At 40.8% G+C, this 27,333-nt stretch overlaps 1 protein-coding gene across 1 annotated transcript; it reads right to left on the reverse strand.

Annotated features, from left to right (window-relative positions):
• Nucleotides 1-25,778, reverse strand: Chmp2b (charged multivesicular body protein 2B). The gene is made up of 6 exons (XM_052740978.1): nucleotides 25,535-25,778; nucleotides 12,543-12,634; nucleotides 8,473-8,667; nucleotides 6,858-6,960; nucleotides 1,867-1,973; nucleotides 1-1,693 (listed from the first exon to the last, which is right to left on the reverse strand). The coding sequence occupies exons 1-6, from the start codon at nucleotides 25,566-25,568 to the stop codon at nucleotides 1,583-1,585; spliced, it is 642 nt and encodes a 213-aa protein (XP_052596938.1). The 5' UTR covers nucleotides 25,569-25,778; the 3' UTR covers nucleotides 1-1,582.
• Between the last annotated feature and the right edge of the window lie 1,555 nt (nucleotides 25,779-27,333).

The following is a 27,333-nucleotide window of genomic DNA, read 5'->3' on the forward strand; positions in this document are numbered from 1 at the left end:
TAAGAGCAATAAACCTTTATTGAGTTTTTTTTTCCCAGGCAAAATAATCTTAAAACTCAAAGCTCCCACATGTAAACAAGAAAGTAAATTAGGTTAGACAGCATTACTATGTACATCCAAAACATGTTTGGGTGCAATACCCGATGATACAGTACGATGATGTCTGGACTCATTCCCGCTAAGGGATACCGTGAATTGTGCACTTCAGACCGTTAGGACTGAGGCCTACTCTCTGATGGTTGTGGGTTCTGAAGCAGAGGGCGGAGCTTCTACCCCTTGTACATATCTGTGCCAAGGATAAAGTTGCAGTATGTATCTGCCTTTGTTATCCAACAGTCCAAAGGTCCATCCCTAGGGATTCGCCAGCTTACGCTGATTGGAGTTCCTACGGTTTCTGTGTTGGGATGTGTCAGAATCCAAATATTACAACATCATTCTTCAAAACAACCTAATTCTACTTCTACTTCTAACTCTGTGGCATCCTTCCCTTTCTCCTGCTCTCTACATCACATAGCTAACTTACTTTTGAAAGTACTGCTAAAACAATGATGCACTTTAGGCAGTAATTTCTGACAAAGTTGCAGTTTATTTACCAAAAACAAAACAAAACAAAAATGTTTTTACTTTAGAAATCTAAGTCAAGTATCGTCATAGTAGTAGTACTTCATTTAGAAGAATGGCTTCAATGTAGAGGGTTTAGTGTGTATATTAATACAATTCAAAATTCAACACAGACTAAGTTATAATTTATATGGAGAAAGTCTCAGTTCTTGGAAGAAAGACCAAAGTGTGGTTTCATTACTATAAAATGTTATTAATTCAGTGTCTTCTTTCTTCATTTTGCTAATTATATCCACTTCGCTTTTATAAGCTTTATAAGACAGCTTGAGTAACTGTTCTAAGTCTCAACTTTATTTTAAAATGTAATTCTTTTTTTTGCCAGTTAAAATAATTTAAAGATGTGCACAATATGTTTGTGCTATTTAAGGCAGGTGCCAAGCACATTTTGAAAGGTAATAAACTTACCAACTAGAATGTTCTCCCAAAGGGGGAAAAATGGAAGAAAAGTAAAAGCTCATGATGGTTTTTAAGACAGATGTTTAAATAGCACTCTTCTTTAGATGGTTTAAAAATAAGTTGGCAGCTGCACCGCCTGTGGTCTTAACATAACTGTCTACAAAGGACAAGCAACAGATACAGAATTAACGATATACCTTTAATATTTTTACAAGTCTCTTTAAGTTGGCGCCTACTGGCGTTGAAAAGAACTCTGGTTTCGGTGTAAAAGATTTAGTACACACCCCGACACTAAGTAATGACACCGCTTCTCTAGGCCATGCAGAAAAGAACTCAGTTTGCACACATCATCAGACCTTAGTGGCTCTAGTCAACCCAACTGCTCCCATTTTTTCATCACTGGCATTCTTTGGCAAAAGATTCAAAATAGCCATGGGTCAGGACACAACTGTTCACTCATGGTCTTCATTGTAGCAAAATGACTATGTATTGTAAAGGGAATCGACACCGGACCCACTTTAGATCAAATAATTGTAAGAAAGTGAAAGCAGTATGGCTTCTTGATCTAATCCACCCCTAGAGCTTTGAGTTGCCGTTCAATCTCTTCATCGGAGATTGTAGCCTTTGAAGTGGAGGCAGATGGTAAGCTTCTAGCAGCTGACGGAGCTTTGGCCATCTATATCCCAAACAAAATGAGAGAAAAAAAGTCAGCAAGCATCTGAATGAGGACAGAGGACGCACTTTCTGCTGACACACACCAAAAACATGCAGGTAGCATTAATGGGCCAAACAAAGCAACTGACCACAGTGGCAACAGCCGTTCTCATTATGAAAAGAAGCTGTTCTCACCTTTCCAGAGATTTCAATTCCAATTTCGTCAAGAACTTGATTCACAATGTCCTGGCTTTCTTCTTCATCATCAGAACCGTCAAAGATGTCATCAAGGGTGTCATTGACTAGGAGGGAAAAGAAAGGGGAACCAAGCGATTATTTTCAAATGTGGTACAAGTTTAATTTATATTTGTGAGCTACAACCAATATATACATATTTTTGATGATGAAAAAGCAAATTTAGTGGGACCAACAAACTATAGAACTTTGTTAATCCATTATACTGATAAATACCTTTCTGAGCCAATACATTAGGTACAATGCCATTTTTAACACGCAATCCCGTAATAAACAAACCTTAGCAATACTGTGATCACTGCACAGGGCCCTGAGTTCGAGCTCCAGCACCAGAAAAAAAAAAAAAAAAAAGGATAACGTGACTTATAAAACTAGGTCTTGAATAAACAAAACCCATGTGACAGTTACAGCTCCAGGCTCATTGCGTTTAAATATGATTCCACAAATGGTATCCACTGAGCTGTTAGACCTAGCCAAGAAAAAATTTGTAAGAATCAAGGTGTTTGCTAATATCTATGAGATAATTATCTATCCATCTTCTACCCACTTATAATATTTGCATTATTTCTTATGTTAACATTCAAGATATACGTAGAATATTTTAATAAAATGTATGGTTGAATATTCTATTAAATTTGTCCTAAGAATAATAATCAATTTTGCCCTGTAAGTTTATTAATGCTATCACCATCTTTCCTTCCTTTCCTACTCAAAATGTACATTGAAAGATTCTTGAGTACAGGGCATCACGTTAAGTGATAGAGGGTATTTTTGGTTTTGGGAAAAGCTGGGATTACATATTTATTTTGAATATGGGTACACATGAGTCTGCCATGCAGCACACACACAATGGAAGAACAGGTGATAAATGAAGACTTCTGTTTCATTCTCAAATGGAAAACAAAAAGCAATAGATTGTATATGGAATAAACATTCAATAACTTAAGCAAAAAGAGAGCACGTCCCACCGGAAGCCACCTGTAAGACAGACCTGGAGGAAGGAACAAGATCCGACCCAACGGAGATACACACAGAAGCAACAGGGACAACACAAGGAAGAGAAATCTCTTCTGCTTGCTTGGTCATCAAAGGTGGGATTTTGAAAAGGACAATAAAGGGGTGTGTGTGTGTGGTGGGGACTGACCTACCACAGGAATAACCCAAAATATTCAGAGAAAATGAAAGGGAAAACAAGACAGGTAACCTACTTTGATCTCCTGGTAATCAAACTGGCAAGTGGACTTCCGGTTACAGACTGAGCATCTGTTAGTGAGACGGTATCTACAGGGAGTTCTTAGCATATCCTAGCTTACTATTGCAACAGCTCACAACCTACATCATGAGCTTATGAGCTATGGCTCCCAGGGGATATTACATGAAGTAGTGGAGCATCTGGGGAATGACCACAGCACAAACATTTTCAACCTTAATGTGCTGTGGGATGTTCTGTATGTCAAATGTGTTTCTCTGATTGGTTAGTGAATAAAACACTGATTGGCCAATAGATAGGCAGGAAGTATAGGCGGGACAAGCAGAGAGGAAAATTCTGGGAAGTAGAAGGCAGGGGGAGAGAATGCAGGCACCGCCAGGACAAGGAAGATGTAAGGTACCAGTAAGCCATGAGCCACGTGCCAAAGTATAGATTAATAGAAATGGGCTGAATATAAGAGTAAGAGCTAGACAATGATAGGCCTGAGCTAATGGCCAAGCAGTTTAAATAATATAAGCGTCTGTATGTTTATTTTATAAGTGGGCTAAGGGGCTGCCGGGGATTGGCAGGACCCGGAGAGAAAACTCCAGCTACATTAATGTTCCTTTCAACAGAAGATGGCAAGCAATGTTATGAGACGTCTCATGTAATATCTGAAATCACAGGTCTTAAATCCAACACTGGAAGAAAAGTTAGACTTATCTGTGATCTCAGTGCAGATTAGCTTTTGGTGGCCCTGATATTAATAACAAAGCTTGATGTTGATTATAATAGTGAAAATTTGGCTTGTTAAAGTAAAAAGTAAATTTAGAAAGGGCTAAAAAGCTTATGACAAACATGGAATATCATAGAATATTATTTCCAAGCATACATTAAGACATAAATTAGATTCAAATTAAGATCTCATTTCTTGTATTTAGTACTAAGCAGCTTTGAGAGCAAATCATTTTGCCTTTCTGTGGCTCCGAATTCATACTGGCCTATCACATCGTTCCTAAAAAAAGTGCTTTATTTTTTGTATATGCTTTTCTTGTATTTGTTTTGGTTACTCTGTGGTAAGCAAGAACCCATTGCAAGAATCTGGTCAGGATGCTCCAGAAGTAAGCTTTTAGAGTATTACTTCAGCAGCATGTAACCTGAATAGTAATGGCAGCAAGGCAGGTGAGAAGCCAGGTCTAGGAAGGTCTAAATCAGTGGTTCTCAACCCCTTTGGGGGGGTCAAGGGACTCTTTCAAAGGGTTGAAAGACCCTTTCACAGGGGTTACATATCAGATATTTACATTACAATTCATAACAGTAGCAAAATTAGAATTATGAAGTAGCAACAAAATAATTGTATGGATGGGGGTCAGCACAATATGAGGAACTGTATTAAAGGGTCGCAGGATTAGGAAGGTTGAGAACCACTGGTCTAAATGAAGAAGTTCCACAGAAGAGGTGAAGAGGGACAGAATATGAACGAGCACTGCAGAAGCACAATCAGAAGACAGCAGACACGTGCCAAAGATGTAAACACTTGCCACATTCCCAAAGCTTGAATGTGGACAAGTTTGAGCACTGTAGCATGAGCTTGTGGTAGTAACCCACCTACATGATTTGACTTAAGGCCCACTTCACGAGATGGACCCATATTCCAGTCTCTTGGGTGACCAAGGACCGGAGACAAAATAGCCCAGGGAATTAGGATAAAACCAAATACTAGTGTTACACTAAAAAAAAAAAAAAAAAAAAAAAAAAAAAGTAGCAATACAATGACTCCTAGTGACCTTCTGCTATATAGATAAGAGCCTTGCTCAGCCATCATCAGAGAACCTTCCTCCTGTAGCAGATGGGAACAAATAGACTCACAGCAAGACAGTATGTAGGGTGAGAGAATTTGGGGCACCCAGCGGTAAATGGGATGTCTCCATCAAATCCCTCCTCTCAGGGCTTAGGGATCCCTGCAGAAGAGGAGGTGGAGGGTTTGATGGTTTGTTTGTTTGTTTTTCAAAGGCATGAAATAGAAAGTCAACAACTCTGAACTATCAGTGAAGACAGTCACAGTATAATCATCACCAAGAAGAAAAGGAGACACTCTAATACAGAACAGGAGACTATTAGCTAGTGTGCTAATGTAGCAAGTTTAAAAGGTGCTGTTTGCTGCTACATTAGATGACCGAACTAAAACGCTAGCAAGTGAGTGGAGCTAAACCAGCAGAGACCCACACAGACCCACCCAGAAAATGATAGCACGGTGCAAAATACTGACACACAAATGTTTCACTATTGACCAGTGTGTGTTGAAGGGCCACTCAGTCATTATTAGTAAAATAAACAGTGGGGCCATTTTGTTGGGAAGAAGTTTGGGGTCTCATAAACAAATCCTAGTTTATAATCTCAGGAGATTTAAAGAATCAACAAAGTAAAACATACTCAGTTTTAAAGAAAGCTTGTCAATAAACTGAAAATTTGGAACAACCCTGTTGATGAAAATAAAGAATTTAATAAAGATGTATTGATGATAATAAGTGATATACTAAAACGATTTTTATTTTTATTTTATTCGGTGCTAGGAAACAAACCAGGGCCTTAAGCGTGTTAGGCAACCACTGTGTAACTCAGCCCCATCCTCAGCCCGACACTAACACTATTTTCCAGAGAGAGTGCCTGTCTGTGTTATACTGTCATGACTCTGAAAATGAAGAAGGCGTTCATGGCTGCATGTGCTCTCACTTCTACAAATCCAGGAAAACACAGGGCAGAAATGTGCTACAGCCTCAGTAACAAGAGTTGGGTGGAGGCCACTTCCTCTTAGTCACTGTTTTGTTTTTTTTCACACTATATTTGCAATCTAAAACTTAATGATATTTTGTGACATAAAGCACAAGCAGGAACTCCATGCCTCTCCTCTCACAGGGCAGGTCTCCAGTGTGACAACCACATTGAGACTGTGAAAACTACTATTTTATACTACCCAGGAAAATTAAAAACTGGTAAGGCCATTCACTGATGAAATTATGGCCCAGTATTTTTTTTTAACTGAAAACACATTTTTTTCATACAATATAGTCTATTTATGGTTTCTCCTCCCTCATCCCTCCCAGATCCTTCCCACCTCCCTAGACCTACCCAACTCCATTCTGTCTTTCTCTCCCTTTAGAAAACAAACAAGCCAATTAACAACAAGCAAACAAACAAACAAAAATAAGTCAGAATAGAACAGAATTGGAAACTATTTTATATATAAGCAAGAGATTAGTAAGGTAAAAAATGCCCAGACAAAGCAGTATGAGACAAAACCCCTGCAAAATCAGCACTGAGTTCGTTTTGAGTTGACCTTGCACTGCTGGGCTTGGGGCCTGCCTCTAAGTGCAGTTGTTCGAGGCAGAGACTTCACTGGAGAAAGGTAATTTTTCCTTTGCAGGTAGTTGTCAATTAGATATCTTCTTGGTTGAGCAGGGGAGATCATGTCCACTTTCCCTTCTTAGTACTGGGACCCCACAGCTTGGGCCTGTGGAAGCTCTTGCATGCTGCCATGTCTCTGTGTGTTCACAGGCAGAGCATATTTATACCGCCCCCACCACACACACTTCAGTTAAAACACTGAAGGAATATTGAGTCAGTACACAGATGTTTATCATGCTGGTGCCACTTCTGGTTTCACTACCTATGAGCATGGGACTGCTGGGACACGGACTTGGTTAACTAGGGGAGGAGAACACTACACGTTTCTTAAACTTACTCATTTCTTCAGTCATTTCCATTTTCATGTTTTCCTTCTGGAAATTCTGCATCGTTTGTAGTGTCTTCTGTGGATCCATCTTCTTGTTGACTGCTTGCATTGTCTTTAAGAAATGAAAAGAGTCATGGCAGCTACGTAATTAGGAAAGCCATCTATGGAGTAAGTCTTCAGGCAGCCACATCAAAAACAGTCTTCTGACTGAGCCAGGGTTAAGTCAAATTCAAACACTTGTCTGTGGAAGCTAACACCTGAAATCCATTGAACAAGATAGACTCTTCCCCCACTACAGCTCTGTCAGCACACTGATCTTTATCTCCTGAAAGGTGTGTACTCGCCCCTGGCACAGGACTGTCGCACACACTCGACCCTCATGAGTGCTCCTCTCTGCTCTAAGCACTCTGCATGCACTAATCTTAAGTCAAGTGACATTTGAAACACAAGAACTTCAGGCAGTACTTCCTTGCCTTCCCCCATTACAAATGGCCAGCAGAGGCAGAGGTGGCTCAGTAATTTGCATAAGGTCACACTATTCTGTGAAATGTCACCTGAGTGTGAGCAAAGTTTTAGAGTCCTGCAGACACTATCTCCTTAACTGCCTCTTACAGAGGCGACAGGCTCCGTGCAGGCTAAGTCCTGGCTTAGCCATTTCATCTGAACTGCTTGAGTACTTGAACAAACACTTGCTGACCAAAGAATATGTTCTGAAGACAGTTAATTAGAAATTCCAATTCAGATACCCATACATGGCAAAAGCATATTAGGTATCACTTCTGAGTCTATCATTTACAGAAAACTACAGGGTAATTGTTCCCCTCAACACTGGTACAAAGTTCCCAGTGTAGCTATGTGATCATCATATGACCAAATTACTCAGACTTTTAGTTCTGGCCACTGTAAGACTACAGAGGAGATCAAAATTACTTGCTTTTGTGTATTTTGAATCAGTGACAGGAAAGATCAGAGTCCTTGAAACCAACAGTTAAAGTACTGATCACACACACACACACACACACACACACACACACACGAGTGTATGAATGTGTATATATAAAAACACACATATAATTAAATGTAAGTTCCTGAAATGCAGAAGTTTCCATTTACAGTATTCATGTGTGGTTCTGAACATTTACAAAAGTGAATCAAGAAGAAATTATTACTCAAAAAGTAGTCAGAAATTATAATAAAAAAGAAACCCCCAAATTTTTTGACAAGAACTTTGAAGCTTCAAGTAATCTTTGGAAAATGTGAATGTCCTTACTTTTTTTTTTTCTTTTGGTTTTTTGAGACAGGGTTTCTCTGTGTAGTTTTGGTGCCTGTCCTGGATCTAGCTCTGTAGACCAGGCTGGCTTCGAACTCACAGAGACCCGCCTGCCTCTGCCTCCCAGTGCTGGGATTAAAGGTGTGTGTCACCCCCACCCGGCTAAATGTCCTTACTTTATAACATACTAATAACTAAGCTAGAATCAATTACTTGGATAATCCAGTATTATAACTCATCATACTAATAACTAAGATTTTTGTACCACAGATGTACCCGAAAGTGCTTTGAAATCTAATTTGAATATCAATACTTATATATCCCTGATAAAAAGACACCAAAGCTCCCAATTACCTTTGCAGTGGTAGACATGGCACCGGCCATCTTCATCTGGGAATTCATCACTTTTGTTTGTGTGGACATAGACGTGACTTTTGAGCTTACAGCAAAAGTTCTTGTCTTCTGTTTTCGTAGATGGACAAGCTGCTTAGCTAAAACCCTGCAAGCGTCTTTATTACCTATCTTGGCCATCTTCTTAATTTCTAATTCCTAAGAAGACAAAGAAGACAAGGGAATACAATCAAGGAGTAGTTCCCAGTGATCAGCTTGATGAACATATCTAGTAGGCATAAAGTCATGGAGAGGAAGCATGCTTGAGAGGCTAAGTCACACGTTCACACTGTGACCCTCATTTGTGACCATAGAGCAAGCTTATTAAGCAGTACATACATAGTCCAGGAGAAAATGCCAAGTGAACATCCAAAAATAGGTAAGAAAAATAGTATGACAAAGAAAATACTGAGATAGTAAAGTTAGTAATACAGATAACTGCATTGAAACAAATTCTCCACCTTACATACCACTGAAAAAGCAACTTCTGGAATGTACAATAGCAAATCCAACTACATGCTACCTCAAGAAACCAATCTTAAATGTAAGCACAAAGGTGTCTTAAAAAGAAAATATATACTTACCAAAGTCTGCAAATCTGGAGTGGCTATACTAATATCAGATCAAATAAATCTAAGAACAAGAGATATTGCCAGAAGTAAAAAAAAAAATATCATCTCATAATGATAAAGGGACCAAAGCACAAAACTCTCAGGTCAATTCTAAGTGTGTACACACGTGTGAACTGTGCTTCACAATTGTTGATCACAACTGACGAGACTGAAAGGAGAAATAGTCAATTATAAAATGCACCTGAGTCAGGGATCTCCCCCCTTCTCTTAAACAGGCTGCTAGAGTCATTTCAACTACAGTTGTTCCCTCTTAACCGCGGCCATGTGTCAAGATCCCAACGATGCTTGAAACTGCAGACAGAGCCAAACCATTACTGTACTGTGATGTATATATATACACACACACATACACACACACACACACAAACTGCAGACAGAGCCAAACCATTACTGTACTGTGATGTATATATACACACACACATACACACACACACACACAAACTGCAGACAGAGCCAAACCATTACTGTACTGTGATGTATATATACACACACACATACACACACACACACACAAACTGCAGACAGAGCCAAACCATTACTGTACTGTGATGTATATATATACACACACACACACAGACACACACACACATATATATATACACACACATGTATATATCATAGTACAGTAATGGTTTGGCTCTGTCTGCAGTTTGTGTGTGTGTGTGTGTGTGTGTGTGTGTGTGTGTGTGATATCTTCTGCCTTCCCTTTAAGGAAAATAATGCACATTCTTTCCTCTGCTATATATATGTGAACTCTCAGCATCATCACTCTTAACAGTTTGGGACTGTTTTAAAGTAACATAAGGATTACTTGGCCGCAAGCACCACAGCAACTGATCTGATAACTAGTGATGCGGGTGGGCAGTGTGTACAGTGCGGACAAAGAAAGAGTGGATTCAGTTCTTGGGTGGGATAGAAGTGGGTAGTATGAGATAGCATCAAAACACTCAACAGTGTGCAACTTGTAGGTAACTAGGGGCCATAAAGTGGAGGCAGGGGCAATCTGGGAGGAGTCAGGGGGACAAATACAATCAAACCACATTGTATGAAATTCTCAAAGAGTTCATAAAAGTATATTATAAAAAAGGTTCCAAGACAGGAAATGAAGACATAAAGCCTTCCTTATTCATGATGCTATGATCCACTGATGTAGGACCCTCATGGCATGTACAAAAGGCTACAAGAATAAACGAACCGAGGAGGCTTGTAGGATCCAAGATACACATAAAAAACTTGGTACACCTTTAAGTATACCAGTCAAGAGAGATATATAAAAACACTCACGAACAGTAAGACTTATTGTTACAATGTTAATTCTTTCCAATAATTTACACATTTAATGTAACTCCAATCAAAATCTAGTCATTTCTGTAGAAGTGGCAGGTTTGTTCTACAGTGCCCCGGAAACATGAAATACCCTAAAGGATTCTGAGAAAAAGGAAACCTCCAGGTGAATGGTGAAGTCTTTTCTGACTTTAAGTCTACTATGAAATGACAGTAAGGACAGTAGCATGGCCCTGGGCTTGAGAAAAGTCCTATCAGTGCAGGACAGAGTCCAGGAAGAGCCGCACTTGGAGTCTGGCTCACTACCGGTAAGGCAAGGCAAGCTGCTACCCAGGTTACACATCTCCATGGACGCGAAGTGCGCCCCTCTAGCTAGCACCAGAGAATCCAGGCTCTCACAGCACCAATCTCAAGAAAAAAAAAAAATGCAATGGCTATTTTTTAAGGGTTCTAGAAGAAAACATAAGAGAAATTACTATTGCATTTTTCTAGGCAAAGATTTCTTATACATTAAAAGTTAACAGCCACAGGATAAAATTATAATTGTTTTCATCTTAATAACTAACTTTTGTTTATCAAAAGACATTTAGGAAAATGAAAGACAAGGTCAAGAACCTGCAGAGCACATCTGCAAAGTGAGATCTTACTGAGGCACTTGTACCCAAGCACAAACAACTATCGGTCAAAGAGTCAGGAAAGGTGGGAAGGGCAGGAGAGACGGCTCAGAGGCTACGAGCACTTGCTTGTGCTTGGTTCCCAGCGTCCGTGTGTGTGTGTGTGTGTGTATGCGTGTGTGTACAATCACAACTGTTATAATTTTACCTACAAAGTAATTCCACTCTCTTCTGACCTCACAGCAGAAGAGACCACACACACGTACACACACACACACAAATAAAAAATGAAACTTTACAAACTGGTTTGATGAAGGAACATGAGTAAAACTAGGCATTTTGGCAAAGAGTATCTATAAATGGGCGTGAGACTCATTAAAAGAGAAGCTCAGCATCACTAATGACAAACAAGGTACAATTCAGGGTCACCATCCACCTCCATAGAATGGTTCAAATGAAGGACTGCACTCCAGCTGCAATTCATCCATTGCCAGTGCAAAGAGAAAACAATGTACACTCTTTGCAAACTGTTTAGCACTACTTTCTTATATAAGGTAAAATATGTATCTCACTTCCAGTAATTAACTAGAAGAAATGAAAATGTACAAGAAATTCATTTGAATACATATAGAAACTTCAATTAATGAAAAAATCTGGAAAAAACCATTAGCACACTTGAGTAGCAAACAGATAAATTAGGAAACATGCATAAAACAGAACGATACCCATCATATATGTGGAGGCAATGATTAACCTCAAAGTTAACTGTGCTTAAAGAAACAAAAAGGAGTTCCTTGTGATTACATCTTTATACAATTTTAGAAACACAAATGAATATAGGGACACCTGCATTATTCTCACTGAATAAAGGGAGACAGTAAGGACGGACAGGAGGGATTTCATAAGGCAATAGAAGTTTTGGGGAACAATGCCTGTGTTTATTGCTTTCTCTTTCATCAGGGAATATACTTAAAGTATCAATGGTATACTCTAAATATGTACAACTTATTGCATGTATCTTATAGCTCAGTAAAGCTGCTTTAAGATCAGGGGCAACATGCATGTAAATATATAGCATAAAGAAAATTGTAAGATGAGCCATATCCATCTAATTAAAAATAAGCTGTCATGGAACAATCATCTTTAAAAGACCATGTAAGACACCTAGGTATTATTATTTATTACATGTTTTCTATGACTATTTTTTATTTTTAATGTCATCAAGAAGGTAGATCCATTTTAAGAAATATTTATTCCTAGACATTCATAATCTTCATGAAATGGAATAATTTGATTCTACATCAACAGAAAACAGAATTCTGATAAAAGCCAACAAATGACACAATATCAAAAGCAGAACACTCAGCAAGGGATGAAGTGTGGATGATTTCCTACAGGGGAATCACTTACCTCTTGTTCACTGCCTGGTTTGAGTTAGGTGATTATTCAACACTAATTTCCAAATGTATTTTAGAGTTTTCCTGAAATTCAGTGTTCTACTCACCAGCTGTTTTTCCTGTTTCTCTAAGGCTGCTCGATCTCTGATTATAGCCCTCTGTGTGCCCCGCAACTCTCGATTCTGTTCCTTTATTACATCTAGAACCACAAAAGAAACTTGAAGTTATAACTGTAAGAATTTCCTCAATACTGCTTAAAATACTGGACTAAGGGAATGTAACAAAGAAGGAAACTTTTACTAGATGCTAATTTTTTCTTTCAATTTAATATACTACAAACTAATCAAATATTAAAATATCTATTATAACCACAGATTATATAAAGAATAGAAAGATCTGTTCAAATATGCAGTGCTTAAAAATTTATCTTAGAGAATTATTATACAATTTCATATTGCACATGTAACAACCTCCTCCAACCCCAACACACACACAAACACACACACACACACACACACACGTAACCTTTATACCTCTCTATTCCAGCACTATATGGATTTCAGAAAAGAAAACACATTATATATTTTATTGAATCCTTTTTTGTATAGTTAAGTCTTATTGGTATGAAACAACAGATTTTCAACGAAGCAAATGCAGATTTTAACTACAACTTACAGAGTGAGAGACTTATAAAGACTTAGAGAACATTCTCAAGCTATACATATGACAGAGGATTGATATCCAGAATGCATATGGACCTCAGTAGCCAATTAACAAATAAAATTCTAGTTATAGGGGGATACATATATAAGACAGAAGTGGACTGTGAGTGAGGATGACTATTAAGGAAAAGGGGAGGGGCCAGTGAGGGTGTGAAGAACTCTCACACACTGCTGGTAGAAATGTAAATCAGTACAGACATCATCAAAAACAGAATTGAAACTTCAAAAAAATTAAAACTTTAGCTACCAAATGATTTAACAGTTCATTTCCAGTTATATAGCCAAAGTAAATGAAATCAGTGTAAGAGAGACATCTGCACTCACATTTTTAAAGCAATACTATTCACAATAGTCAAGAAATGGAAGTAACCTAAGTATCCATTACCTGATGATGTAGAAGGGAAATGTGGTATGCATTCCTAATGGAATATTATTTACATGAATAAAATTCTGTTATTTGTGACAACCTGGATGGAGCTGGAGTCCTTTGGAACTGACGATCACTAGGTAAAATAAGATGGGTACAGAAAGAAAAGTAGCGCCTGACTGCACTAATACGCAAAATCTAAGAGATACTTTCACAGATGCTGAGACTAGTACGGAGGTTTCCAAAGGCTGGGACTGAAGGAAGGCGGGAAGAGGTGGAGACTGCATTCTATTGTGATTTCAGTGGAAAAGTCCCCAAAGGCTCATAAGTTTAAAGAGTTGTCTCCAGCTAGTGGCACTATTTTAGGAGGTTTGAAATCTTTAAGAAATGGGTCTTGCCGGGTGGTGGTGGCGCACACCTTTAATCCCAGCACTCGGGAGGCAGAGGCAGGTGGATCTCTGTGAGTTCGAGGCCAGCCTGGTCTACAGAGCGAGTTCCAGGACAGGCACCAAAACTACACAGAGAAACCCTGTCTCGAAAAACCAAAAAAAAAAAAAAAAAAAAAAAAAAAAGAAAGAAAGAAAGAAAGAAAAGAAAGAAATGGGTCTGGCTAGAGCAGTGGTTCTCAACCTGTGGGTTGTAACCCCTTTGGGGGTTGCACAGATATCCTGCCTATCAGATACTTACATTAAAATTCATAAGAGTAGCAATATTACAGTTATGATGTAGCAATGAAATAATTTTATGGTTGGGGTCATCACAACATGAGGAACTGTATTAAAGGGTCTCAGTGTTAAGAAGGTTGAGACGCACTGGGCTAGAGGAAGAATGCTTAGGGGTCTTTTAGGTTATGGTGCAGCATGCTTCTGGTATGAGCTCAGTACTTCCTAACTACCAAAGGGATGTGACCAGCCACTGCACACCCCTGCTATTCCAGTGCCAAGGAACTCCTTCTGCATCCCTTTCCTGCCACACAAACAAACAGCCAAAATATTCCCTTTCTAAGCTGCTCCTTCCAGGTATTTGATGCTTTAACAATACAGTTCTAAGTTAGATTAGATGTGAGCAATAGTTTCGGTGGGCCACTATACTGCAGAGAGCAGTGGGGTAGTGCACATTTGAAAAAGCTAAAGGAAAGAAGTATGAAGGGTTTTACCATCTGAGTAGACAGACATATTTAACCAAACTTAAACATTACATAATGTATGTATGTATTGAAATGACATCTCATTTACGATGAATCAACAAGAATTTTAACAGGAAATCAAGAAGTTTATCTACTGATAGCTACAGTGGGAGGGATGGACACCAACCCCTCCCTAGAACTCAGCGGTGGAGGATTCTATCAACTGGACTATCAAGGCTCATCAGGGAGGAAAGCAAGCCAACGTTTTCCAACTGGGGACCACACTGTTGTGCTCCCAGGATGCTACAGTACCCAGGGCAGCTGTAGAAACGCTATGCTCTGTCTTCCACCTAAGAGTCTCTTCACGTCCCTCCCCCCATGTGATATTCTTCACAATAAAATGATCATAGGAAACAAGGAAGGCACTTCCCTGAGCTCGGAGAGCTGTCCCAAGAAACTATCAGCACGAAGGGCAAGCTGTAGACTATGTGGTCAGAAAGAGTCCGGACCTGGGCACATGACTGCATCTATAGAAGAGCAGTCTCTCAAGGAGTCCTTATACCACATGTGTGTTCTAAGGCTGGATAACCAGTGTCCACACTAAAATGTTGAGACAGACACTCACTTGCTGTCTAAGAATTAGAGACCAGGCTAGATAAGGACATCTTTGATTAAAAAAAAAATATTATAATGAAACCCAACAGTTTAATGAAAGATAATTCAATTTTACTTTAATTTTATGTAACTATGCATACATTAACTGACACTGTATATCATAAAAGGAAAAAATAAAGAAAATTAACTACTGCATATTCCACAGCCTTACAGTTGTTAATAGACCTATTAATATTTAAACAGTGCTAAGCTATAAACTCAGAGCATCTAATGTTACATACTAAAACATAATCATAACACTTTAAAACATATTATGGTAAGTAGGAAAAGACAGTAAAATGTCTTTTCATATGAGGCAACAGCAGCAGTCTATAAAACAAACAAATTACCCCGCCATTTTCTTATGTACTCCATATGTGAAACACACATTTAATGGTTTGGTCTGCTGGATAATTCAGAAGGAATAACATAAAAAGGTTGAGATATTTTTGATGTTTTAAAGGTCAACTTTATTTTTCACTTGATTTACTTCTTAGATTGGATTTCATTCTAAGACACAAGTTCTTTAAGAGTAGAAGATACATATAGTGAGAAAAAAAAATCCTGAGATGTCTAAGCTTAATTTCAGGGGTGAAAGATGAAAGAGGGAGAGATGGGGTAGATTAAGTATCAGCAGTAACGAAAACTGCTTCATATATGTGAATGCGTTAAAATTGTGTGTGTGTGTGTGTGTGTGTGTGTGCGCGCGCGCACGCACGTGCACATATGGAGGCAAAGTCAGCCTCGCTGGTTCTTTATGAGGCGCCATCCACCTTGTCATTTGAGCAGGGCTTCTCCCTCGCCTGGGGATCCCTGAAAGAGCTTCCCAGATAGGCAGGCTGGCCAGTGAACCCAGGAATCTCTCTGCCTGGTCTCCTCCTCTCCAGCACTGCCATTTCAAGCGTGGCCACCGGGTCTGGCTTTTATGTGGGTTCTCGGATCAACTTCCTTTCTTCACACACTTTACTCCACAGTCCTATGTGTTAAAACATGAAGTCCTATCATGAAGCTCTAGGCAGCATGTGTCCTGCTTGTGGCCCCAACCACTTCAAAGGTAACAATCACTTATTAGAGGATGTGCTATACCTGAACTTTGCCCAACTCAACACCACCCAATGCAGGGCTCATGTAAACAGTCATGCTTTCCTTCCTTAGATGTTTCAGTTCAAAATACAGCAGCTCTAGGCCTGTGAACAGGATCCAACTGCTTTCCAACTTTACAACAGGAAGTTGCAGAATCCTGTCTCAGGATGTGGCCCTCTTTGGCTAGCTCAATAGCCCTTTTATTTCAGAGATTCCTCGGGCTCAAGAGTTTTGGTTTCAGCACATATAGTGGTATGTTTATGTCTGTTCCATGTCAATATATTATATCTAGGAGGGATCTGATGATATTCAAAACTTATGATAAATAAAGGAAAATGTTATCAAGCATATTTAACTTATTACTTTAAGATATAATAAGATCTATTGTTATTGGGAAGGATGACTGAGCATTAAAATCTAAACTATGACTGATATCTTTGTACAGTGGCGACATGGATCATTGAAATAATGAGCCATCCCTGAATTTTGGGCTCCGAACAGTAGCTGCTCCTGTAAGCAATCTCTGTAAGGTTATATGCCCTCCCCTTGCCCTTGGCTTCCCTCTGCCTCTTTTCGAAGACTGTACCCCTAATCTTTCCTGTATCCTCATTTCTTTTTTTTTTAATTTTTTAAAAAAATTCTTTCTTTTATTTTAATTTTTTTTTGGGTTTTCGATACAGGGTTTCTGTAGCTTTGTGCCTTTCCTGGAACTCACTCTGTAGCCCAGGTTGGCCTTGAACTCATAGAGATCGGTCTGCCTCTGCCTGAGTGCTGGGATTAAAGGTGTGCACCACCACCGCCCGGCTGTATCCTCATTTCCAAAGAGAAAAACACCTACATGGTTATAAGATATGAAATTATCGTTCTTCAGAGTTCAGTAGACCCCAACACATGCAATAGCCTTCAGATAAAAAGGGACTGTAACCCTTCCTTATGCTCTAATACTATGTATCAGTTAATTTTAACCACAAGAAAAGCTGTATGTCTATTTAAACAAAATACCAGAGGTCACAGTTGCTTGTACCATTCCTGCTACAGATTCAAAAAGTCAAAGAGGAGACCCATACTCTGGTTGAAGACGAGCCTACTCAGCCTGCTGCTGATAATCTTCCCCTCTAAGACCCCTTTTAAATACTTCCATTCCCCAAGACTGAATTTGGCAACTATTAGCCTCTCCTTCTACCTTCTGGGGCCAGCTGAAATATCCTGATCCCTTGCTGACTCTCTCCTTCTGAGTACTGTCTTTTGAATGGCAAGCATCCAGATGTTCTATTTTTAACATGGGCCATGACAATGGCAGAAGCAAGTGCAGGCCCCTGCTGACATGGAAGAGACACAGTGCTTCCTTCCCATGCATCCCTTGATCTTTCTTTAGGCAACAGGCTGTGAGCTGGAGTTCTTCAGAACCACCGCTTCAGCCACCTTGGAAGGCTGTTGTGATGTACTTCACAATGGGTGGCACTTGCAAACGGCGAAAATGCCCGAAATGTGTAAGTGATACAGTACACTGCTCCCTGTTACTATTCATTCATTCAGAGGCAGAAAGGGTTGAATGTCACCTAACCCTCTCTCCCCGCCTGGGTCTGGCAGGATACTTAACTGTCACCCAGGTCAGCTCCATGTTGGGTAGTAAATGCCAATCTCAACCTTATTAGCATCTTTTCTTAATGAATTGCAAGTACCTAGACCTGGGTAGCAAGATCACAGCCAGATACAATCAGAAAAGGTCTTTTTGACTTTTCAGGATCCAAATCAGTTGAGTTTATATGTTTAGAAAAGTAAGTCCAAAAAATATAAATTTTTAAAACAAAAGGGTTGCCAGGAGGTGATAGCACATGCCTTTAATCCCAGCACTGGAGAAGCAGACCCAGGGGATCTCTTTGAGTTCAAGGTCAGCCTGGTCTACAGAGTGAGTTCCAGCACAGTCAAGGGTACACAGAGAAACCCTGTCTTGAAAAACTAAAACAAATAAATAAATTAATTAAAATAAAAAGTAAAAAATAAAATAAAATAAAGAGGTCTCTCACTATACTTTTCTACTGAGATTTGAAGCCAAGTCCTAACTTGACTTACTGCTCACTTCTAGTACTCTGATCACTTGCATATAATTTGCACATTTGAATATAGAACCAAAAAGTGATAATAAACTATAAATAGAATCATACTAATTTGTGACTAATAGAGAATGAAGTACCCTTTGGGAGGGAAAGGGAAAGGTCTGTTCCAGGCCTAAGGGCAGTTCAGGATTACTGTCAGGAGAGCGGAGGCATTATCAAGCCTATCACATCAGCTGGGACTCTACCTGGTCCCTAGACAGCCATGCTGCGCTATCACACAGCATGCCCTGAGGCCCTCAAAGGCCATAGGAACTTCAGTCTGAAAACAGAATTTTATACTTTTAAATGCATTCCTCTGAGAAAAAATTGTTTTATTTCAGCAATTTTACTGCTTATCAGTTATCCTAACTATCACATGAGATGAGGGCAAAACCTAAGCAATCTGCCCTGGAAAGCTGACTCATGCTTGTTGCTCTTGTAAAGGATGTGGCTTTCATTCCCAGCAGCACAACTGTCTGTAACTCTAGTCCCAGGGGTTCCAATGCCCTATTGGTTCTGAGCTCTGTGGGCACCAAGCATGCACATGGTACACATACATACATGCAGGTAAAACACTCATACACATAAAGAAATACAATAAATCTTAAAAAAAAAAGCCATGAAATATCCCTCCATTCTGCTTTATTAGAAGACACTCTTTGAGACTTTTTCTGTAAACTGCAGCAGCTAGAATCAGGAGCAAGAGTGGACACCAGGGCAGTGGTACTAGTACCGTCTAAACCCCAGTAATACCTGGGAATAGATGCCCTGAATGTGAGTTCAGCTAAGCATTTGGTAGAATTAGACAAGGAATAGAGTGAAAATTGGTCCTGAGTCTGCAGATATACTATCTTCTAGAGTCAGTGAGAAGAAGAAATCTTGATAAAGTGGTATAAACTCACAGGCAAAGAATAAAAATGAAGGAAGCATTAGGGATCAGTTCCTAGAAGGCTCTAAAAACCAGACTGACTCAGGCAGGAGAGAAAAGTGAGGAAGAATCAGAATTTCCCATGCAAGCAAATCAAATATTTCTCAGGCTTTAGGAATAGTGTAAAACAACAGCTTGGAGGGCAGTGTCCACTTAATTACGTTCTAATACCCAGTACAGCAAAAGCAGGGATGACTGCAAGATTCAGGACAGGAGACCGCCATGCCAACAGCTCTACTCCAGCCAAGAGAGAGAAACAACTCAGGCACCCAGGCTTGAAGAACGATATGTGAGGAGAATGGGGATGGGTACGATCCAAGCACATTACAGGCATGCATAAAAATATCATAACGAAACCCTATTATTTATACGATGAATTAACTCAATAAAAGAAATAGGTGAAGTGAAGTAGGACTTGCATGGAAGGAAGAGGTAGACAAAATGGGAGAGACAAGCCCTACGGCAGCATAGGCGGCAAATTTTTATTCCGTCTACCACAGGTATCAAACATCATCAAAGTCTGAAGAATCCATTCAAGCAAAGTTTTCAAATACCAGCTTCTTTAAATGCTCTGGAAAGCTTCTGGGATGGGCATGTGCCAGCAAACCTAGTCTCATTTGTGCTTGTCATGAAGTGGGGGGTGGGGGGAGATAAAAGGGTAGACACTTTCCTAGAGTGAGCTCTTCTGAAAATGCAGAGAACTCTGTTAAGAAGGGTAAGAAACATCAAAGGCTGGTACTTGATGTTGGTCTAAAACCAGTTAAGAAAAAGTATATGGCAATCATACTATGCCCTTGAATCCCACATTCAATTCGTTGTTTTTCTTTGGTATGTCAAGAATGTAGGGAAAATAGAGTGTAAAATGTGAGATCTATAATATTCAGGGTAATAATCACTAAGGGGACACTTAGCATTCTATGCAAGATCTGAATACTGTACATACCACAATGCTGTTGCTGTCTTTTATCCTGGAAAGAAAGACATTTTTCTGAAAGGGATTCAGTTGCCAGAGGTGGTACTTTCCTTCTTAATGGTTCATAAATGTGGGACCACAACAGACTTCTTGGCAGATTTATTCCAACTTACTCAAAACCCACCAGTTGTGGATAACCAGCACATATGAGTGATCCAAGAAGGCAGAAGCCAAGAAGCTCTGCTCCTTCTCTATACAGCATTCTTCAAACTCACTGCAGGGCTCACAGTGAGTAGTGGCACTGATACACACATCAGCAGGCTCAGGGTCTTGGGGAGAGAACATTTTAGGGTTGTGCTCTCTATACTATAAACTACTAGAGAACTATTTTAATATGGCTGAAGACTGAAACCAACATGGAAGGCAGGAAAGACTAGAATAAGCCCTCTTTGGTAGTACAAAAGAAGTTTAGTTCCAGTTAAGGATGGTAGGGATGAAGATGTCAAGATGTAGGAACAGAAGTGATATATTTCTTCTGCAGTTTGCATGAGGGAAGGCTTCCTGAAGGACAAAACTGGAGGAAAGGAAAAGAGAATTCTCGGTTCATGGGAATCCTAAGTAAAAATATGTCAGGGTGAAAAAGACTGATTTTCAGTATACAGATGAATAGAAGAACATTACTGAAGGATACTAAGACTGGGACATGGCAAAAATGAAAGCATGTCAGAACAAGGCAAGGCGGGTATTATTGAAAGAGCTTACTGTTGGGTACCAGAGATTCATGGAAAAGTGTACTCCGAGGAGCAGCAGCCTTGAGTTGCCATAGAACAATCACACAATCAAGTTTGCAGATAGAGGATGTAGAGAGCTGAGGAAATTAAAGCAGAAGGCTGCTGTGCTGAAGCGCAAGACAAGGAGGATCAGAATTAGAACAGGGAGCTACAGACACACACAGGAACACATCAAATATCCAAGGGGCAAAGGGGGAAGACCTGAAATTAGTGACTCAGTAATCATGTGAAGGAAGGAGATAAAATCAGCCATTAACCACACTAGAAGACTGAGCCCTGGAAGGAGAGAATTTTAAGAGAGAGTTAAGTTCCTCCGGGTCCTCCGATTTCTGTTGCTTTAGAAAACTATATGCAGACAGTCAGCAAATTAGTGGATATAATGGTTTTAAACAAAAATAGAAAAAAAATTTTAGATACAATATCATGTAAATTATAAGTATCATGAAAAACAGATGGTGTAGTGAGAGATTATAGAATGGTAGCCCAAGACAGACCCTAACATTTGAGGGATAGTTTTAAAAAAGAAAAGAAAAACTCAACCAAACACAAAAACCCAGGGTAAAGGAAAGTTCAAAGAGTGTTGGGAGCTGGAAAGCTGACTCTGCAGTGGAGGACCCAAGTTCAGTTCCCAGCACTCAGGTTGCACAGCGCCTATAATTCCGGGTCCAAAGGATCCAATGCCCTCTTCTGGTCTCGGCAGGTACCTGCAAATGTGGCATTTACACACACGGGCACACGCAAACACACACACACACACACACACACACACACACACACACACACACGCACACGCACACACGCACGCGCACGCACGCACACACACACGCACAGGCACAAATATAAATAAGTCTTTTTTTTTTTTTTTAAAGTATTGGGTCCTAAAAGCCAAAAGAAAGCATCTTGAGGAAGAGATTATAAAGATCAAACATTAAGCATAGGCCTCAGAGATAATCATTAAAAATGGCTCTTTATTGTGATCTGTGATGCCCTAACCAAGAGTTGTGTTACATCAAGATACCCAGTATGCACTGCTGAGAACGGAGGAGGGAGGCACTCCTGAGGAGTAAGCTGAGAAGATGCATCACTTCTTCAAGAGGCTGACATGAAGGCCAGGAGATTCTCAGAAAATGCTAAGGTACTGGGACCTTCAAAAAAGTGGAGTCATTTCCAAGATGGAAACTAAGCTTTTATTACTAACTCAAAGAGAACAGTCCGATTTATAGGCAAAAGAGAAAAACAAGTGGACAACTTCATAAAATTAACAAGGTCATCGTCTGCATGCCATGTGGTCAATCTCTAAGAAAAACCAGGCAGTGATTACACTTACAAGGGTGAGCTCCCACTTCTGCTACTGAGTACATCTTCGATCCTGAGCAGCTCACTCAGGCCCTCTGCACCCAGTTTCCCCATCAAGACAAAGGCGGTGACAGCCGAGCTTCTACCACAGGCTTCCTGAGAATCGAATAAGCACAGCATACACACTCCTAGCACAGCACTGGTTTCCAGAAAGATCTGAAACTGTCTTCATTGAAAATCTCATGTAAAAACGACAGTGTTTAAATAACTTCAGCAGTTACCTATTTCAGCTGGGCATGGTGATGTATGCCTGTCATTCCCCCCACGGGGGAAGCTGAGACAGTGGGTCACCAGGGCAAGCTGGGCTACAATGTGAGAACTTATCTCAAGCCAGGAAAACAAAAGAGAAGGGCACTGTGTTTCCCAGTTCCAGGATCAAACCCACTGCCTTGTTCACTCCCTCTATTGCTAGCTCCACCCCTCCACCCAGCACTTCAGTTGTTCAAAGGCAGGAATAGTTACCCAGTTATGATAAGTCCTAATGGAATGCTGGCCTAACAGGTTCATAATTCTCTTCAGTAAACAGGTTACTATTTGTCCACACAGAAGTAAAGACACTGATGGTAAACAGATTACAAACAGCATATGTTCATCTAATACAACTCAGAAAGTAGAAACCAAGTGCTCAATTGTAATTTCAAATCCGAAGGACTCCTTCCTTCTCTTCAGTGGCATTGAGATACACCTCTCATTAATTTCCATAACCAAGTGTACACGGCAGAGACTTGTTCATCTTTGTGTCAAAATGAATTAAACATAACTCTGAATAGTAATGTGTTCTAATGTTGTCTCCCTTTTTAATTTACATGCGCAGTGGTCTTTAATGATACAGTATATAATTCTTCCAGCCAATCCAGAGACGAAAAGATTCAATTATTCCACAGATCCACAACCAGCTACCTATTTCCCTTATATATCAGAATTTCATTACTGTGAGAACAGATACAAAGTCAGCATACAGTAAAAGATCGTATGATCGATAATGTTGCCCGGGGAACTGAGAGCAATGCACAGAAATACATTAAATTTCATTACATAGTGTCTCATTATTGAGAGGAGTGTTGTCACCTTTGATACAAAACAAGAGCCCTATCCTTTAACAAGGAAAACAAACACTTGTAAAGCTCTAACGTAAAATGATGAAAATGTAGACCCACAATTAAGGCATGAGTAAATGAATTGAATTAATATGCTAATTTAAAAAGATGTCAAGTTTACAAATTGGTACATGGAGCAAATGTACACGGGATCCAAATTTACATTCAGAAATGTCACACACAGACTTTTAATTTAGTGGTATTGTACCTAGCAAAGTCCTTAGGACTTCTTCCCTAAAAGTCTGTTCAGAAAAAAAAAAAAAAAAAAAGATTAACTGCTGTTACTAAGACTAACTCAACTGCAGATCAATGTGCAGTCATATACCTTCCCTGCACATCTTCATTGTCTCTTCCCACCTCCTCTAAACTTCAAGTGTAAGTCACTAGGTAGTCAGAAATACCAGAAAGCATAAAACTGAGGCTTGCCTTTGAGGATATTTAAAAGACATTAAGACTAGAATATTTGGAGCTTACTGCTAAAAATGACTATTTGTGCTATCAAAGTGAGAAAGGAACCCACTTTTTCCTGTGCTTAGTAAATTCTCATTATCGCTATCTAAAATTATAGTGAATATGCATATAGTAAAGATTACTACTATATATAAAACATGTATAGTAATAATCCAGGAGGGAGTAGAATACAATAACTAATGAATATCACAGAACTGGTACCGAAGCACTGGAAAGAAAACAAAAGCGTCACATTAAAGATTAAACAATATTCTCAGGAAATCACCCATCAAATCCATCTCATGTATTGTGTGATGTCACATGGCAAGTTAACAGCTATTCCAGACGCTGAAAATGTTGCTTCTCAATTAGTAAAAAGTCAAAACAATAACAAAAAAAAAAAAATCAGTCACACGGAAGAAGCAAAACTGCATTATGCTGTTTGATGGAGATAAAATGACACCCCATGTTGAAATGAACGGTCACGTAGTAGGGTAGAGATGGTGTCTTTGTTATCCCCCCCCCCACCCCCCAAATCTGGCACTGGAACAGTGAACACAAAGAAATGAAGGAGTTACCCCCAACTCAGGGCTGAGCTCTGGGTTTGTACCAATCACAGTCTAGCTACCACTGCTCCTTTTGTGGTTGGGTTAGAACCTTTACAAAGGCATGATTATTTGCTTGAACCAACAACCACCTGGGCTCGACATGCAATGAAAAGCCATTTTTAAACAACTTGGTATGACTTTAGCACCTGGGGTAGCCACGTATAACATATACATGACACCACTGCCTATGAATGTCTCTAAACTTGTACATTCAGTACATACACTTTTTCCCTCTTCACAAGATGGCACTGAGCCACCTGAAACGATATAAGTATTTCTAAAAATGCGAACTTCTATGTAAATAACACATCTCCCACTTTAGTTGGCAAAAGATAATCATAAAGGAGAAATCTGCACTATGGACACTAAACCCGGACCCTTCCCTTGGTCGTATTTTTCTACTGGAGTCTTTCCTATCTGTAATGCTGAGGTATCTGTAATGGCACAGGCAGCCGGGCCCCCAAGTTCATTTCCGAAGTGGACCCCGCTGCTACCCCCTGCCTGGTCCTCCACTAAGCACACAGGCTCCCCTTTCTGAAGTCAGGGAGTGGGGACGTCTCCACGGAAGGTAACAACACACCAGCGGGAGAAACCACCCAGACATTCATCAAGTCGCCAAGTCGAACGACAGCCCGAGGGCCAGTCCTGCTCTGCCTCCTCGGAAGGCTCAGAATCCCTTCGAAAGGGGAGGTGGAAAAAAGCAAAGGAAAGAAACCCAGGGTGGGGTGAGCGCGATCGGGGAGGACGAAGCGCCCCGGTGAGGCTGCGGAGCCGGAGTGACGCAGCCACGGTCACCTGTGGGGCCGCCGACCTGGGCCCACCCCCCCGGGGGGGGGGACAGCGCCGAGCCGCAGCCGGAGCCCCCCGATCCCTCCTCCCGGGGCGGAGGAGCCGGGCCTTGAACTCACCGTCCACGGTCTTCTTCTTGAAGAGGGACGCCATGGTCAGCGGCCGCGCCCGGGCGGCCCAGCTCGGCCCGGTTCGGTCCGGCCCGGTTCTGGGGAAAGGACAGTGAGGACGGAGCCTGGGGACAGCTCGCAGCGGCGGGTGGTGGCGGCGGGGGGCGAGCGGAGGCAGGGGGTGGTCTCGGGACACGACCTGCAGCAGGCGTGGCTCCGCGAGCCTCCCGCGACCGCGTCCCGGGCGCTCAGGTGACCGGGAACTAAGACACTTTTTGGAGAAGTCACTTCTCGGCGGCGCCTGCGCATTCTGCGGGGGACGCCTGCGCACTGCGCGTCTGAAGCCGCGGCGCTGCCCTCACTTCGGAGGCTGCCCGCTCTTCCCGAGTCCGGGTCGCGAGCAGCCAAGATGCATGCAGGCTGGCCCGGCAGGTTGTCTCCGCGTCCGCAGCGGTACTCGGTTGGTTTCTGTGCGAACTAACCCTCAAGCACTTGTGAAACCTGCTCGGCTCTTCCCTCCTTGCTCCAGGTTGCTGGAATTAGGGATCCCGGAGACATGTCGGGGGGACTGCAGTCCTGAGACTGCCTGACTGATGTCAGGAGGACTTCCCACGCCATCAGTGCAGGGCCCTGGAGGATGCTCTGTGAGTGCTCTGCTCAGCTTGCCCCCAGGACCTCTGCTCCGATCGCCTGGAGCCTTTTGCTTCCTGTCCCGCCTCCGGCGGGACCCAGCTTCACCTGCTGCTGGGTTCCGGGTACCTCCACCAGCCTGTGTGTGTCCCTGGGGATCTGGGGTCTGGAGATTGTTTGGCCAGGAAAGGCGTGACGAACAAGTTTTTTAATGCCTTTTAATGCTCTTGGCCGGAAACGAGAGTGAAAGTGGACTTACATTTCTATTCTTGCTCAAACGTCGCCAACTCTTTCTAGATGCCCTGTAAATGGCTTGGGAAAAACACGCAGTCACACACACACAAATTGGCTATACAGTGAACCTAATAAATTGCTATACAGCTCTAGATTGATATTTGATACCAAAACTCTCCATGTACAATTATTTAAATTCCTGAGTGTTTAAAATAAATACGGAAAATATAATCTTGTACATGAATATTTATGTGTACATCTCTCTGCTTAATGCATTGTTTCTCTATTTACAATCATAATTTTGTTCTGAACGTATTTCCCTCCTGCCTCCCATGGGATTAAAAAAATCGCTAAATCTGGAGGTGTTATTCAATAGAACTCATGATTGTGTGCTAGGCCTTGGTTCAATTATTGGTACTACTAGTAGTAGTGGTAATAACTTTTTTTCATAGATATAATTTTTGGATGTAAAGGACATCCTAAAGTATTACTATTATTCATTTCAGAATCTACTAATTGTATCTCAAGAATGTTTAAGCTTTGAGGATCATGAGACTTGCTTTCTTCATTTTTTTTTCTTCATAAGACATCAACAGCCTCAGAGAACACTGATAACCCTGATGTTGCTGCTACTCTTAGTCAAATTTAGCCAAGAGTTTGTTAAGAAAACTTTCTGGGAAAAACAGAAGTAAGCAAGGTACATTTTCTTCCTTCCTTCCTGTACCCAGGGCTTGGCCTTTTCTCATGGAGACGCCATGGGTAGGTGGGTGGGGGGTTGTTACCCTGGCTGTCCATAGTAATGGATGCCATAGAGCTGTGTTTGAATGCATGAGAGGCAATAAGCTGCTGTGTGGGTAGGAACCTCACTCCCCCCTCTGCAGTCACCCTTGTTTTATTACTCCTAAGCGATCCCCCCCACTGACCCAATTGTAACAGTTGGGTAA

The sequence above is a fragment of the Peromyscus californicus genome, unplaced genomic scaffold (assembly GCF_007827085.1).
Source record: "Peromyscus californicus insignis strain IS unplaced genomic scaffold, ASM782708v3 Scaffold_16__1_contigs__length_79575227, whole genome shotgun sequence".
Classification (NCBI taxonomy): Eukaryota; Metazoa; Chordata; class Mammalia; order Rodentia; family Cricetidae; genus Peromyscus; species Peromyscus californicus.

Coding starts and splice junctions, on each gene's coding strand:
- Chmp2b (XM_052740978.1), bottom strand. CDS start 25,568: ATGGCGTCCCTCTTCAAGAAGAAGACCGTGGACG. Junction 8,668..12,542: donor AGAAACAGGAAAAACAGCTG/GTGAGTAGAACA, acceptor TTGTCTTCTTAG/GAATTAGAAATTAAGAAGAT. Junction 6,961..8,472: donor CCATGTCTACCACTGCAAAG/GTAATTGGGAGC, acceptor CATTTCTTAAAG/ACAATGCAAGCAGTCAACAA.